Below are 13997 nucleotides of genomic sequence, written 5' to 3'. Positions count from 1 at the left end.
CTTCTTCATCCAGAGAATGAAGATGCCAGCCACAGTTGCTGACGAAACGTCAAGAAGAAAATCTTTCAGAACATGGCCACATAGCCCGAAAAACTCACACAAAAAATATGGATGCCGGCCATGAAAGCCTTCGACATCAAATGTAGCAACAGTTTTAATTTCCTTGTCATTCAGACTACAATTCTCTGCCTGCTTATTTAGAAGTATGCCCCACTGAACCTATTTTAAAGTCAATAGGTACAGGATTACACTGTATACTGCCATTACAAAATTATTATGGTTACACAGACAATAGATTATTTTTCAGAATTTTAAGAATTCTAACTAAGCAACATTTATTGATTTATGACAGTAACTTCCCTGTCAGCCTAAAATACGTGAATCCACAATTTTCATGTCAGGTGGGGAACCCTTTATTTTTGGCCATGGCTCCCATTCCCATAAGAGAATAACCTGTCAGGACTTGTATGACCTGATGGGGAAAGCCAAAGCCAGTAGTAGGGATGGTCGAGAGCTAAAAGAAGGGAAGACTTTCTTCCTCTTTCTTCCTTCTTAACCAATCAACACTTTAAATAAAGTATGCTTCTTAAGTAATTATTAAAATTTAATTGATCAATACCCTTCTTTGAAATATTTAGACAGTATCCTCCAAGTAGCACATACTGTACTTCAAAAATCAAAGGGAAATCCCTAAGTATACCAACCTCAAAAGAAACTGAATATGTGTACGCAATTTTGACCTTTCCATCCGTCATTTCATTACTTATATCCATAGGAGGTCCTGAGCAGTCTGGCTTTTCAGCATCTGTATGCTTGAAACTGTTTTTTTTTAAGAAAAAGATGGGAGATTACAGGTTAAATGGAATATACACACTTGCTCTTTGTCACATACTTTCAATAACAAAACTATAAGAATGCATTCTGTGCTGCAGAATACTTTTAGATTAAAATATATAAAGAAATAAGTTTTTTCACACCTACAAAATGAAAGTTAAAGCAACAAAGAATTTGATTTTCTATGGCGCGTTACAAACCGCTATTTAGTACGTGCTCCGCACGTACTAGGGTTAGGAAGGGGCATGCTAGGGTTAGGAAGGGTCTTACCTTCCTAACTGGCCCTGTCCCTAGTACGCGCAGAGCACTTACTAAATGGCAGCGCCTGTCCACACAGGCGCTGCCATCTTTACGTCTTGGACGTCACGCGGCGGAAGTGACGCTGTGAGTGCGTGCCTCACGGTGCCACTTCCGGGTGCCAAAAAGAAGCGCAATTTCGGCGCTTCTTTTTAGCTGCACCGGGAAGCCTCGCGGTCTGGACGCTGGGGCTTCTCAGCACAGCTAATGACGGCAGTGGCAGACTGCCTGCTTTGGGGCAGTTTGTAATGTGCCTATGTGAGGTATTCTGTGAGACCCAACTGTGTGAGGCACAGAAACCATGAAGTTGGTGAAGAGCTTTGCATTAACTCTTGAGCTGTAAGTCCCTTCATGGCTATTCTTGTAATCAAAAAGTTCCCCATGATGAACAGATGGCACTGTAATATAAACAAGATGTTTTCACTGCAGTTTCCTCCAATGTGAAGATTAACATCTGACACATTCATAAAAGTGGCCGTTTTCTATATTTAACTTTCTAGGTCCTCTGGTTTCATAAAATAAAAAGATCTCTTGAAAGAAGAGCAGAATCTTGCCATAATGCAATCTCAAAGGGAGCACACAATCCCAACTGTTTAGATTTTGGCTACAGATTAACCCACACCTCCTTAATAGCAACAGAGCTTTCAAATAGTGTAAGATACTTTATCACACAGAAGAGATTATGGCTAGCGTATAGCTGCATAAACAGCAAGAATGCACACACTTTAACATATAAGTAGCAATTCCCAAGAGCATTTTTTCAGGGTACTGTACAGGTTTTTCTTGGAGCAAGTCTCAGTGGCAACCATTTCAGCACTCTGAAAATTAACACTCTAAGACAACCTTGTAAACAGGGAATACCTTTACCTTTAGTCTATTATTACTTTCTCTCAAGAGCAAAAAACTACACCCTGCTTCTTTATCACCCACAGCATATCTGGATATCTGACTATCTGGCATGCTATCATCTGGCCTGGGCGGGAGTGAAAGGCAGGCTGAACTCAATCAGGGCTAGCCTGAAGTATGAAAGCCCTCCCTCCATGCCATCTGTAATCATCCAGCATGGGAGGGAGTAAAAGGCAGGCCCAACTCCATCAGGCCTAGCCTGGAGAAGAAGAGCCCTCCCTCCATGCCATCTGACATCATCCAGCCTGGGAGGGAGTGATAAGGCAGGTCCCATCAGGGCTAGCCAAAGCAAGAAGAAGGTGCTCCCTCCAGTCCATCTGCCATGATCTAGGCCTCAGAGGGAGAGAAGAACCACTGGACTTGATCCCCTTCCCCACCACCATTCCCTTCTCCTTTTGTGTCATGTCTTTTTAGATTGTAAGCCTGAGGGCAGGGAACCGTCTGAGTAACTATCAGTAAGTCGCTCTGAGAGCCTTTAGGGCTGAAGAGCGGGGTATAAATACCACAAATAAATAAATAAATAAATAAAGTCTGCTGTAGTTACATATGAAAAAGATTCCATTAACATTTCAAATCCAATTTTAAGATAGCTAACAAGAATCTTCTCTGCTCCCATTCTACTCAAATCTTGTGTTTCGTAGCAATAAAACTGAATGCTCACCTTTTTGGTTTAAGTTTAGCAGCTACTAGTCTTGCACTAGGTGCTTCATTTTCTACAACATGGTAGACTATTCTAATGTCCACATGATTGAAGATATAGAAGGTATTGTGTTCACGGAACTCTGACTACATCAAAATATAAAAAAGATAAATAGAATAAATAAATAAAGATAAAAACAATAATATTAATCATTATGTTCAACCTGAATGGCCTTCCAAAATCTAGGATCATTACTGAGTGGTAGAATTTGCCTTTACTTTAGCTTTTGGAGAAAACATTAAACTGGCAAGAAAGGAACACTGCAAGAGAAAGTTCCCAGGGTGAATTCTGTATCCATGTCCAGTTACAAAGTTTTCAAGAACAAGTTAGAGAAAAATCTCAGCCAGAAGCCCTGAAAAACCAATACAGTGGGCCCTCGCCTTACGCGGGGATCCGTTCTGGATCCCTCCGTGTAAGGCGAATTCCGCCTATGCTCAAGCCCCATTGTAAACAATGGGGCTCGTGCACAGCAGCGCAGCGGCGCGTGGGGCGCAACGGGCACGCACGCCCATGCAATTGAATGGGACACCCCGCCCCTTCCGCCCGGCGCGCGCCCTGCAGCTTGAGCGCTGCAATACCAAAGCTAAATAATAATAATAATAAATAATAATAAATGAACTATTGATCTTGACAGCTCCTGATATTTGTGTTGGTAAATTCAGCATTTACCCTTCAGCTATACTTTATTTATTTATAATAATAATAATAATAATAATAATAATAATAATAATAATAATAATTTTGACCAAAAAAACCCCCGCAGTGAGCTTCGTTAAAGGACTACTGAAAGATGTGGCATCCTCATTCTAAGAGAGTTAATGTGCCAGCAGCAGGATATCTACCATTTTTTCCTAGAAATCACCCATCTTCTGACAGAAGTACAAAGAAACTTCATCCTCTGCAGTGTGAAATTTTATTTGGCTCAAAAGCCTGCTTTGAGGGAAAGTGAAATGAGTCCATGAGGAGAAGCACATCCCTACACTACACCCTCATTTGAACATGCAAAAAGAGACACTGATTTTTAAACAGGTACTTCCATGACAAAAATAAATTACTAGCAAGTTCTTAGTGACATCATTTAATCCATATTTTGGGTATTGGTTTAGAACAGAGATTACCTGCAATACAAAAATAAAAAAATGTGATTTAAGTTACCTTTATCAAATTAAACTATATATAAATGCTTATGCTGCAACTAGTTAACTAATTTATTGCACGGGCCTCAATATACACCATCAGCTAAAAAAGCTAGGCCTGCTGGAACCTGCAGTTCAGCAACAGCCACATAACTCCCACACATAATACTAGGAATACCAGGAATACACAACAGCCGATTTATGCAGAGATTACATTAAGCAATTTCACTTTTTGAAATTTGATGGAAAAAATACAGAAAGAATATTTCAAGATCTCTTCCACAGACTAAAACTCATCTTTAAATCTGAATTCTCAAGATTACTGGGCACATCAGACAACATCCTGTCATGAATTTATTTTATTACTCAAAATGTGTATGTCATTTTATGCTGTCTTGACCAACACTTAATAGCAGAGACAGCAGAAAGTGAGAAAATTATTTCAGCAATGGCTTTAGTTGTTATTGACCAGCCTCAGAATAGTGTAGGTAAGACATAAAAACAAGCAGCATAGCATTAGGCACGCTGACTGCCAATTGTCATGTTCTCTTTATTCCTCCATGCCTCAGTAATGATGTGACTCGGTAACGGCATATTTCCACAGAGAACAGAGTAATTCAATGCAAATAAATAAATAAAATAAATTAGGGAAAACCCCCACTTAAACTATAGTGATAACGAAGATATTGCTAAAAGCTTTTTAAAACTTACATTGATAACACAGGCATCTTTGGGATGGCCATCTTTTCTTATGAAACAACCAATGGGAAAGCCAGGATTGCAAAACCATTGATTATCTTCCACCTCATAACACCATGTTACAGGCATATTGTCCACAATCCTACAAAAGATCAAGAGTAACAACATTCTTTTATTAAATACTTCATAAAGTGCCACCACCACTGCACAAAAGACTGTACTTCCAGGTAATCTAAAACAGAACCTTTGCATGGTTCTCATGAACCACATTTTCTTCTTACTGGAGCACTACCACTTAGTTATGCTCCCCCAATGAGGGAAAAACACATTCTTTTGCTAATGCAGTAACTACATCAGCAAGATTTTTGTTTATTCCCAATATTTAAAAGCAATAGGCACTAATTGACTTCAGCCTGGCCTAACTGCTGGAGTGCAGACAAATGTCACAATCAAAAGCACATCTTTTATGTGGCTGAATTGTGAGTTCAATCAAAACTCATCTCTAGGGTTAGAATTGTTTAATTAAGTCTTTGTATTCTGTACAAGGCATTAGGTTTTGAGATCCTGAGGTTCTAGTTTAAAATGAAGCAGACCCAGCAAGTCTGCCCAGTCCTGACCTTGTCTGCTCATCAGTGAACTGAAGAAACAGCAGCAAAAATATTCCTAACAGTGTAAATCTTGCTACTGCAAAGCTCAATTAAGTGATTTTTATAATCTGAGACATTCAAATATTCATGGAACAGCCATTTTCAGATAAAGCTCACAGCGGTATCATTCAAATACCACATTTTAAAAAACCACAGTAAATGTCATGCAGATAGTACCAGATCCGTAGCTTAACTGTTCATCTCAATGACATAAATTAGGATCTTTGATTGACTAAATCATGCTTTAATGGTTAAAAATTTTACAATCTTGCACTGAAAAGCAAAGTATTCTTTTAAACTTCAATCTGCCTTTGTCCTTCTCTGATGCTGAAACACTGACATTTGCCCAAGGTCAACCAGTGGGTTTCCAAAGACAAGCAGCAATTCGAAACCTGATCTCCAGAGTCACAGTCCAATGCTCAAACCACTACAGCATGCTGTCTCTAACTAATATGCATCTTCCACTAGAACTGTAATAATTACAAATAAACTCACCAATGATGTTGATAATTCAGTAGCATGCTCTTTTTCAGAAAATCTAGCTTCTGTTTATCTTCAGGTTTTTTCAGATCATATTCTTTTGTACAAACAGGCTTGCATGTTTCTTCTTTTTTAAATGTAAACTGGGGGGGGGGGGGGCAAGAAGTATTTAGTTAAGAAGGAACTCTTCCCTTTAACTCATTCAAAGTACCTGAAAAATCTATAACAAAAAACAAACAAACAAAAAATCCAAAAAATCCTAAAACTGCAACACCTGTAAATCAAAATAATAAAGCTGATGACTATGATTTACCCTTGTACTTTCTGATCAGTCTTTCACGCAGCATTATTCAGCTAATGCACAAATCAAGGCACCATGCACCTAAAAGATGAACAAACATTTCTAATTTGCTAAGTACAATTAGTAATTTGCCTCTGGCTGTCTCCTCAAGAAAGTGAAGATTCTCCATACAATAAATAGATTCTAAGATAAATTCTAGTGAAGAACAGCTGCAAAATAAGCTCTTGGATATCAACACAAATGATATTATTTGACACAATAATTCTGTTTCAGTATGGAGCTGCTGACACCTCACTGTAATAAAAAAGGAATTTCAAAGCCAAGCCACTTTCTCATTGACATCCCGTGTATATACTGATATCTTAATCTCGGAATATTATAACTTCGACATATTTAGAACCAACATAATGGTTTAGATTATGGTGCATTAGCCACCCAACCAAGACTGTGCTGACAGCAAGCAAGAAGATAGGGCCAACAGATATTGTTGAGATGGAAGCAGGCAACAACTTAAACATCTAAATAATGGGCAAACAAATTTCAAGCATTCAGAAACAGATTCATCCAGCTATTTTTTTAAAAAAAAATCCTTCCTGACCTTTTCAACTAAAATCCAACTTAAATCCATAATAATTCATTTTCATGCACCACTAGCAACTGTTTCTGGGGTGAGATTAACGTTTCTTTTCTTCATCTTGGGCCCCTTCTACTCAATAGCCTAGAAGCAGGTGTATTGCATGCCTCCTTCTGGCACACAGACATTGGGCATGCCTAGGATAATAAACTCAGGCAAACATGTTTCCAAGCTTGTGTGCCACACGCTGCTTCTATTCCTCTTTGTCTCTTAACCAGAGCACACACAAGCTTTCGTCAAAGAGCAGAAACTGTTTGCTTCTAATCTTAATGGAGGAGCCCTGGTGGCGCAGTGGTTAAATGCCTGTACTGCAGCCATTCACTCAAAACCACAAGGTTGCGAGTTCAAGACCAGCAAAAGGGCCCAAGCTCGACTCAGGCTTGTATCCTTCCGAGGTCGCTAAAATGAGTACCCAGACTGTTGGGGGCAAATTAGCTTACTTGCTAATTAGCTTACTTGCTGTTCACCGCTATGATCTTTGGAATAGCGGTATATAAATAAAACAAATTATTATTATTAATTATTAATGTGAAGAAAGGAATAAATTCTGCAAGCACCGAGAATATACAGACACCTACAGTATTTCTTGAAGCAAAGGCCTGTTACAGACAGCCAAAATAAAGCTGCTTCGAGTCACAGTGGAGGTATGATGTTTCAATGATGCATGTGTCCTAAGAGTCCAGAAGTCGCACCAAAGCTACGCTCCAGCTCTAAGGACTGGAGCATGGCTTTGGTGTGGCTTCTGGACTCTTAGGACGCATGCATCATTGAAACACCATACCTCCACTGTGACTCGAAGCAGCTTTATTTTGGCTGTCTGTAACAGGCCAAAGTCACATCAGGAACCAGCCTTCAAGTACAGTAACAAAAGCGCAGATTGGGCTGAAGGGCCCTATCAGCACCATGGCTGCCATGTTAATTTCACCACAGGGAAATGCCTGCTACCTACACACACACACACACACACACACACATATATATATATAGAGAGAGAATAAATATTGTGCTGCACTGTGGTAAAAACTATATGGTGTCAGTGAGTCCAGCACTATGAGTCTGGCACTTCTGTCAGTGCTTCTTGACTCGTCGCTCCACCTTACATCACAGGTGGATGCGACAGTCAAGAGCACATGTCATCAGCTTCGGTTGATACGCCAGCTGCGTCCCTACCTGGGCCGGGAGGACCTTGAAACGGTAGTACATGCTCTGGTAACCTCTCGTTTGGATTTCTGCAATGCGCTCTACATGGGGCAACCCTTGTACCATACCCGGAAGCTGCAATTGGTGCAGAATATGGCGGCAAGACTGGTACTTCCAGGACCAATCATATAACACCGGTCCTTAAAGACCTCCATTGGCTGCCTATACGCTTCCGCACACTCAGGTCAGCTGGGAAGCAATTGTTAAGGGTCCCAGATGCTAGGTATACCACCACCACTCGGAGGGCTTTTTCTATCTCTGCCCCCAAGCTCTGGAACTCGCTTCCCGGCGAGCTCCGCTCGGCCGCCTCGCTGGACCAATTCAAGAAGGGGTTGAAGACACACCTGTTCCAGCAGGCATACCCCTAACCCCCCTGGAGTACTTCCCCCCTCCCCTCTCAGCAGCATTGGAAGCTGGCTTGAGATTTTTCTTGGGTGTCAATGTAAACTGTGTTTTACGCTGTTTTTATTGCTGATTTTATTGTATTTGGATGTTTTAATTATGTTGTTAAACCGCGGTGGTATATAAATAAAGTATTATTATTATTATTATTATTATTATTATTCTCTCAGACTACCTCTCTAATGCCTTCACTCCCACTGGGCAAAAAAAGCAGAGGGAAGTCCAGCAGCAATGACCTTGCACACCTGGACCCACCAATGCTATTTTAATTTCCTTGACATGCACAAAAGGCAAAGAAAAATTGCGCTTTGGTAGAATTTTAGCAGTGCCAACAGCAACAAATCTAGTCAACAGCATGGTCAATCCCCCCTCCTCCGTGTTCTGGCTTTCTTCAAAAGCCCATCTTAGTTAAACTTTCATCAGCATGTACAAATTAACTGTCCATAACATTTAAAAAAAGTTTATACCTTGTATGGAGATGGTTCAATCCTCTCTCCAAATAATACTTGACCAAGATTTTCAGATGGACGCTTTTCTCCTGGTGCTTGACAAAAATCAAACCTATGGAAAAATGTAGAAATTTCTATTGTGATTAAATCCTTAACACCACCTGAAACAATTCACAACCTTTACAGCTGACAAACACAACAGTAATTATTTTGCCAATGATTACTGTACCACAGGCAAAAAAATATATATGATTTAACAGTTATCTAGGAGAACTTATTAAAAAGTTTTACAAATCAATATTCTGTGAAATATTTTAGCTAGAGTGGTATCACTTGAATGAACTTTGTTGCTGCCATCCATGCATATTAATGACTGAGGACAGTTTTTTCTAACTTCAGTTACTTTAGTTTTGAAATCAGCATTCTAATGACCATAGTATATAATACTCATAAATCATCTTAGCACTGTATTGTTTTACTATCTACATTCCTAACTAAGGCCCCTTACAGACAGGCCAAAATAAAGCTGGTTCGGGTCACTTTGGAGGTATGCTGTTTAAATGATGCATGAGTCCTAAGAGTCCAAAAGCCACACCAAAGCCATGCTCCAGTCCTAAGGAAGTGTCTCACTTTCACAGAGTTCTGGGAAAATAAAAGCAATATAAAAACTATAGGTTCTTATTACTTCTGAAATTTAGAATAAGTCAGATTCCACCGCTTTAAATATAGAGAGGACCAAAAGAAGTGCTGGTTATCCAAAAAGAAATGAGTGGCAGGAGTCCCTTGCTGCTCCTGCCTCTTCATTGGGTTTTCTGTAAACTGCAAACAAATATGAAGAATTCTTTGCTTGTTATTCAATGTACTGTGGAATAAAAACAGTAACAATATGGTGAAACAGCCACTAGGAACTAGATTTGTGAGTTCCTCATTATTTTACTATTATAATGCCACACTCTACTCAAAATGAGTGGTGACAAAGAGGGGAAAGCAGAGGGGGAAAAGAATAGTTTCCCTTTTCCCTTAATGTTTGGATTTTTATTTATTTATTTATTTTATATCTTCCCATTCTCCCTAAACAAGACCTTAGGACATAGAAAGCAACTCTATTGTCCCTCTTCCCTAAGGTATCTTTGGTCCAAAATACACTGCAGAAATAATCCAATTTGAGATTATTTAACTGCCCTGGCTCAATGCTAGGGAATTTGGGGAACTGTAGTTTTGTGACACGTTTAGCTTTCTCCGTCAGGGAGCTATGGTGCCACAATTCCCAGGATTCCCTAGCATTGAACCAGAGCAGTTAAAGCAGTCTCAAACTGGATTATTTTTGCATTGTGTTTTGGACCTTTGTCAACTCACCCCCTCATATGTTTCCTCCCTCCTCTCAGTGCCACCATAATGTCAGGAAGAAGCGACCTTTAAGAGAACCTTTTCCAGCCTTGCAAGAGTACCTCTTTTATCACCTGAGCTCACTGGGAAGTACTCCTTCCCATACTACTACAGCGAAGGGAGAAACAGAAGAGACAACTCAATCAAGGACAAAAATGTTAATGCCACTGCAACTGAGTTAAGTTGTTCTTGGCCTTTTATGTGTTTTGACAGCACTTTCAAAAATTAATTCTGTATTATAAATCAAGTTATAGAGTCTGAGTGAATGTACTTACGCAGTATACTCATAAGGAAGAACTGATTCTACAGAGTCCAGTCTGTTTACAAACACCTCTATGGAAGACTGCAAAAGAGACAAATCAACATCAGTAGATTTAATACCAATCATGTTGAGAATGACTGCCTGTTGTTAAAAATGTGATTATACAGTGCTTTGATCGTCATTTATTTATAGTTAAAATACGAAAACACCTCAGCAAAACAAACACAACAGAGATTGGACAGGACAAGATATATTAAATGAACAGGACAGACTGTAAAGTACATTTCTCTATTTCAGCTCCAACTGAAATGTCAGAAAAATCAGTACAGTATGATTTTCCTTCTGGAACATATAAATCAGGGCAGGAAAGATATGCTTCTCCTAATGTTGGACTGGAGCGCACAGCATCCCTCTCCACTGAATATGCTGGGAAGAACTGACTGGAACTGCAGCACAACAACATTAGTAGCAACACACATTTCTCGCCTGTTCTGAAGTGAAAAGGTTTATTATTGAGGCAACACAAGGCAGTAATAAAATTAACCAATTCATAATATTCTGAACTCAGAATAATTAATTATGCAGAATAGCATTTCTAACATGGAGACTAGAGAAGTTAGATTTTGGGGAGGGGTCTTCTGTAACTTGAAGTCCAAAATTTGGGGTGGAATGGGGCAAATAACCCACATTTTTGGCTTGGAGAATAGGGGGATAACAGATATGGCATCCTATAGGAGCACCCAGCTGGATCAAATCAGTGATGCAATTTCCATTACAATACAATGACATAGGCAGCTTTACATTTGAGAAACTCAAATACAGTAGTTACAGTAATGGGATCCAACTGTTCTGTAACTGACAGAATAAAAGCAGCCACTTGAGACCCCACCCCTCAAAACACACACAAAACCCAGAAACGCTGGCCTCAAATTTCTATTATTAAATTTAATTTTAAACTTATTTAACATATCTTTTTTGGGGGGAAGGAGAAAATAAAACAACCATATAAGGCTGCCCTGGTCCTAAACCAGTGCCTGTCATCAGTAATGGACTAGATGAAGGCAAACAAATTGAATTGAGACAAGACAGAGGTGCTCCTGTTCAGTCAGAAGGCAGATCAGGCAATAGGGATACAGCCCGTGTTAGATGGGGTTACACTCTCCCTGAAGATGTAAGTTTGTAGTTGGGGGTACTCCTGGACTCAGATCTGAACCTGGAGGCCCAGGTCTCTGCAAAGGCCAAGAGTCAAAACTTGGCCGCCAACTGCCTCCGTTCTTGAAAAAGTCGGATCTGGCCTCAATGGTACATGTCTTGGTTACGTCCTGTATGGACTCTACTGTGGCATCTCTATTTGGGGCTGCCTTTGAAGACTGTTCAGAAACCTCATCTGGTCTAAAGAGCTACAGCCAGGCTGTTAACTGGGGCAGGTGACAGAGGACACACAACGCCCCTGGTGAAACAGCTTTGTTTCCAGACACAATTCAAAGTGCCTGTTATGATCTATCTATAAAGCCCTATACGGCCCAGGTCCAGGGTATTTGGCAGACCCTATCTCCATGCACTGTATTTCAAATGTATTCTTCATTGTTGTCACCTGCCCTGATTCCTTGTGATTGGGAGGGCTAGGAATAAATCACTTATTATTATTATTATTATTATTATTATTATATAACATAAATATAATATAACATATATACAATGTAAATATAATATATATTTTATATATTACATAAATATAACATTATATATAACATAATGTAAGTATTATGTAGATATAAAACATAGAAAATATAAATATATATAATATATATTTATAAAATGAAATGTAAATATATATAATATAATGTAAATATTATATATATAAATTATAAATATTATAATATATATAATAAAGTGTATATATTACATAATGTAAGTATTATATATAATACATAGAAAATATCAATATATAATATAAATGTAATAAAATGTAAATATATATAACATAATGTAAATATTATACATATAAATTATACATATTAAATATAATATATATATATATATATATATATAACATTTTATATATAGGTTTAATATTTTATATAGATACAGATATGATACAGATATAGATATATATAATATTTTATATAAATAGATTATATATATATATATATATATATATGATTTTAGATAGGTGGATCTTCCTTGAGAGTCCCTCCCTCCCAGGGAGACCCACCTTGCACTCGCCGTCCTTGCCTCCGGAGTCCTGGCAGAAGTTGACGGGGGCCAAGCCGGGGAGGTAGAAGGCCCGCGCCGAGGGAGGCCCCGCCAGCGCCAGCGCCAGCGCCAAGAGGAGCCGCGCCAGCGCCATGGAAACGGCGGGGGAAGGAGGGAAGGAAGGAAGGAAGGAGGGTGAGCCGGACGCTAGAACGGCCCCGGCCTCCCGAGCCTCCGCACAGCCGCTACTTCCGGCTTCCGCAGACACGTCAGCCGCGCTCACGCACCGGAGGCGTCACTTCCGCCTCCGCTCCTCCCCGTTACCATAGAGACCACCACTGCGGCCAACTCAAGGCCTAGCCATAGCTGCATACACATTACCAGGGCGTGGATGCGGCCTGTGCGTTCATGGGACTTGTAGTTTGGCCGGGCGCCCGTGCTCTCTCTCTCTCTCTCTCTCTCTCTCTCTCTCTCTCTGAGGCCAGGCTGGCTCCCTCGCCAAACTACAAATCCCAAGGTTCCACAGGGAGCGTTTTTTTAAAAATGGCGCCCTAGAAACCTTGTTTCCTCCAAACTGTGCCCTTTAAGGGCTTTTGGACTTCAGCTCCCAGAAGCCCAGAGTATTGGCAACACACGGCCGAGGCTTCTGGGAGATGTAGTCCAAGATCCCTTAAAGGGCACAGAGCACAGCAGGAAGGACTAGCATGGTCCTCTCAGTTTTAAATAGAAGTCTCACTGCACCTGGTTGTAATTAAGTCAGCATGCTTTCTCGGGTGTTAAGTCCCACTAAAATGTGGTGGTATTTAAAAGATCAGGTTCCCTGCACCAAACATTAAGTCCCCTGACTTGGCTCAAGGCTATGGAATTCTGGGCCCCACAATAAACTCCAGCTCCCAGAATTCCATAGCCTTGAGCCAAAACACTTAGAGCGGTACCAAACTGGGTTATTCCTCCAGTGTGGACGCAGCCCCAGTCTTGCACTGTTTGCAAGAAACTGACAGACAGGCATTAGGTGCCCAGCAGATGTTAGTCAATGGTTTGCCTATGAAGCCAGCTTTAACATTTCCCTACTATGGAAAGGTGAGAGAGGGCAGTTTCAGTTGAAAAGAATAAGTCATTACAAAGTACATAAGCATCCAGCAGTTTTAGTGAGCGGAAGCATTTCACACAGTCATACAGCCGGAAACAATAAGACATAATAATCCAGGTGCTGCAATACTGATGCTATAATCACTGTGAAATGCAGTCATTTCAGAATGTTTTCATTCTTTTACTTTGTGTAGATTTTGTTGTTGTTAGCTGCTCTTGAGTTGACCTTGTGACTGTGGATGAGACACCTCCAAGACTCTGTATTCTGCTCTGCTCAAGGCTTGCAGGCTCATGTCCATGGCCTCCCCAACTGAATCTCTCCATCCGGTGTGTGGTCTTCCTCTTTTTCTTTTGCCCTCAAGTGTCCTTTCCAGTGAGT

At 40.1% G+C, this 13997-nt stretch overlaps 1 protein-coding gene across 1 annotated transcript in view; it reads right to left on the bottom strand.

The window, feature by feature from the left end:
* The window catches only part of LOC149319178 (transmembrane 9 superfamily member 2-like), a 32668-nt gene extending 19886 nt beyond the window's left edge, over positions 1-12782 (bottom strand). Inside the window, exons 1-7 of the mRNA XM_089511212.1 lie at positions 12549-12782; positions 10347-10414; positions 8704-8797; positions 5715-5842; positions 4585-4714; positions 2699-2823; positions 705-819 (exon numbers count right to left, since the gene is read on the bottom strand). Coding sequence (XP_089367338.1) covers positions 705-819; positions 2699-2823; positions 4585-4714; positions 5715-5842; positions 8704-8797; positions 10347-10414; positions 12549-12683 — 795 coding nt within the window. The 5' untranslated portion in view covers positions 12684-12782. The remainder of the gene's footprint in view (positions 1-704; positions 820-2698; positions 2824-4584; positions 4715-5714; positions 5843-8703; positions 8798-10346; positions 10415-12548) is intronic.
* Between the last annotated feature and the right edge of the window lie 1215 nt (positions 12783-13997).

The sequence above is a fragment of the Sceloporus occidentalis genome, unplaced genomic scaffold, assembly GCF_023333645.1.
Source record: "Sceloporus occidentalis isolate IW3139 unplaced genomic scaffold, rSceOcc1.0.p SCAF_2, whole genome shotgun sequence".
NCBI classification, from domain to species: Eukaryota; Metazoa; Chordata; class Lepidosauria; order Squamata; family Phrynosomatidae; genus Sceloporus; species Sceloporus occidentalis.
Note: the sequence above shows the minus strand (reverse complement) of the source record. Positions and strands in the feature narration are given on the sequence as shown.